The following is a 2,840-nucleotide window of genomic DNA, read 5'->3' on the forward strand; positions in this document are numbered from 1 at the left end:
ATGTGTAATGTCCCATGTCTCCCTTTTATTTTTTTTTTTGTTATCCTTCAATATACATTCAAATTATGAATATTGTATTCTGTTTGTTGGTTAATATTCAAAAAAAAAAATAAACAGATGAAAGGAAAAAAAAAATTGTAAATTACACTAAAACGAACTTTTGCTCTATCGGCAAACGGATTAAATATCCTACAAGCCAATAAAAGGAAATACACTTGTTGCAAATACAAACAATTAATTATAATTTAGATACTTAAATGAATATAGACAATACAAATAATTATCATAGTGTTTGTATATCATTCATGCATATATTTCATATATGCCCTTGTTTCTAGTATCACGCAGAATGACTAAACTCGTACCATCAGTGTAATCATAGTGCTCTCATTTACTAAAGTACCACAATGAATAATCCACGGGATTTGGTGATTGCATATGTTCAATATCTGAAAAAAAAATAAAAAGATTAAAGCAGAATGATATAATATTTCCCTTTACAATGAAATTTCTCTCCTGAAATGTGAATTACCGTTAGGCATCACACCGATTCTATGAATATTATCACAGTATTCTTCGAACTCGTTAAATGTAGCTTCTTCAAGGCTGTACAATGGGGAAAGCGTGCATTTGTTATGTATACATATATGTATATGTGCATATATGCGTGGGCATAATGGCCACACATTTACAACCTCTTTGATACTTCAAAAATGGAATTCTTAAAATTAATGGTGCATTAACAGTATTTCTTATTTTATATTATTTTATTTCATTTTTCCTTCTAATTGTTATTTTATTTTTCATTCCTTTTGTTATTCTAGGTTTTATTCTCATTTTTATTTTATTCTTCGCTTACCTATTATTGATTATACTTTGTGAAGCAATTACCAACAACAGTATCAGCAACACACCGCCCGCGGCAAAATAAGCCTGGCCTACAAAAAGAGTATATTGGTTACAAAAATGTTTGTATCATTCCTAAAATCTCATTTCTTCTTATGTACATAGCGTGCTCGTCTATTTATCATCATTTTCTACATACCTGTAAAGCTCCTTCTTGTAAAACACTTGTATAATGGATCTTCGAATTCCTTTTTCATGCAATTAACATAATCATGAGAATTAACCTCAAAATAGTTCAAACAGAAATCCGATATTGAACAACACAAATGTTTACTTCTCTCCCTAGAACAAGTGCTTGCCGACCTTCTGTGTTCTATAGATTCACAGTACATTAAAGAAATATTATTATTGCACTTGTGTATTCCAGACAGAAATATAATTCTTTCCCTTGTTGCATTGACATCTCTGTGCTCGTATTCTTCTATATTTAATTTACCATTACTTAAATTATTAAGGCTATTCACGTGATGTCTATTTGGATTTTTCGTAAAATTATATTCGTTCTTATGCTCTGTGCCTTCTGCTTTACCATTCCTGATACTGTCCTTGTGATGTCCTCTCGCACCTGTAGTTTGTTTCAAATTTGGTTCTCCATTCGGCATATCCTCATTTCTAAAATCATGCTCCTGTAAATCCTTTTCAGTTTCTTCATTTTTACTTGTTAATGTGTAAACTGTATCATCATCAGCTTTATATACACTTTCCTTTGATTCTAAACTTTCAGTTGTACTTAGCAAAGTTCCATCCTCACTGTGTCTACTGTTAGGTGCAGGAACACCATATACACTAGGAGAAATACCAACAGCTTGTCTAGGAGGTGTAGCACTAGCTCCTTCTGCTTCTGCATCTTTCTCTATGTCAATTTGTGCCTTAGGTGGGCCCTGTCGGCTATCATCTGTGCTTTGTGTACCTGGAACCTCTGTAATATGCCGTGTATTAACTTCTTCACTATCATCCCCAGGTTTCGTATCAGTGCCATTATCAACTTCAGCATCTTTTCCAGCGGGAGCAAGGGAAACGTAGCCAGAAGCACCGGCTTCATCAGCAGCACCAGTATCACCAGTATCGCCAGCAAGGGAACCCAAATAATCCGCTTCACGAGTTGGGTTGAGAGCATCCGGTTGCTCAGGATCCCTGATTATAGTATTACGACGTTGGTTACCATAATCTGGTCTAAAAACATCTTCCGAAACAGTAGCTAGGTCAACAGTGGTACTGCTGTTATCATCCGGATTGTACGAACCGGAGGTACCGCTCGCTTGATGTGGGTTTGGAGATCCGTGTGTCAGTTTGGGTGAATTGTTATCCGGGAAGGAGCTGAATGTAGCAGAATCATGCATATTTCCACCCATTCCACCAACGCCACCTGGGTGAAGAGTCTCCATAGGGATCCCTGTACTAGCCCCATTTGGGAAAGTGTCACCACCCTTACCATCTTCTGCATGTCCATCCGCAGTGACGACAGTAGTGGAACCAATGCCAGTGTCCACAGAATCGGAGGCATCACCAGTACCAATGGTGCTTGAACTGGAAGCGGAAGAGCCACTTGCACTAGGATCATTCGTTGTAACTATACCATGTTCATGGTTAGTTACTTTGGACGGCATCCCCTCCTCAACACCCTTAACAGTTTCCGCAACTCTAGTATCCCCTTTCTCGGAACCTTTATCAGTACGTGGATCATCTTCTATAGTATCGGAAGGATGTTTCAGACCATCAACAGAAACAGCACCATCGGGAGTAACTTGACTTTTGTTAGAATTATTTGCGCCACTGTTAACATTTCCATGCGCAACATCCCCCCCAACGTTCCCCCCTTTATTATTATCTACAGCCTTAATTATAGGATTCGACGTTGGTGCCTTAGATTTAGCAGAACTTTCTACATTTATCACGGAATCCTGAGTATGTGTCTTAATCTGTTCATCGGTACA

At 37.3% G+C, this 2,840-nt stretch overlaps 1 protein-coding gene across 1 annotated transcript; it reads right to left on the reverse strand.

Annotated features, from left to right (window-relative positions):
- Positions 1 to 1,037: 1,037 nt before the first annotated feature.
- Positions 1,038 to 2,807, reverse strand: AK88_02099 (uncharacterized protein; the record flags this gene model as incomplete). Its single annotated transcript, XM_012479733.1, has 1 exon — positions 1,038 to 2,807. A coding segment is annotated over one exon (1,770 nt), but the record flags the coding sequence as incomplete, so codon positions are not given.
- Between the last annotated feature and the right edge of the window lie 33 nt (positions 2,808 to 2,840).

This window comes from Plasmodium fragile (genome assembly GCF_000956335.1).
Source record: "Plasmodium fragile strain nilgiri unplaced genomic scaffold supercont1.19, whole genome shotgun sequence".
Classification (NCBI taxonomy): domain Eukaryota; phylum Apicomplexa; class Aconoidasida; order Haemosporida; family Plasmodiidae; genus Plasmodium; species Plasmodium fragile.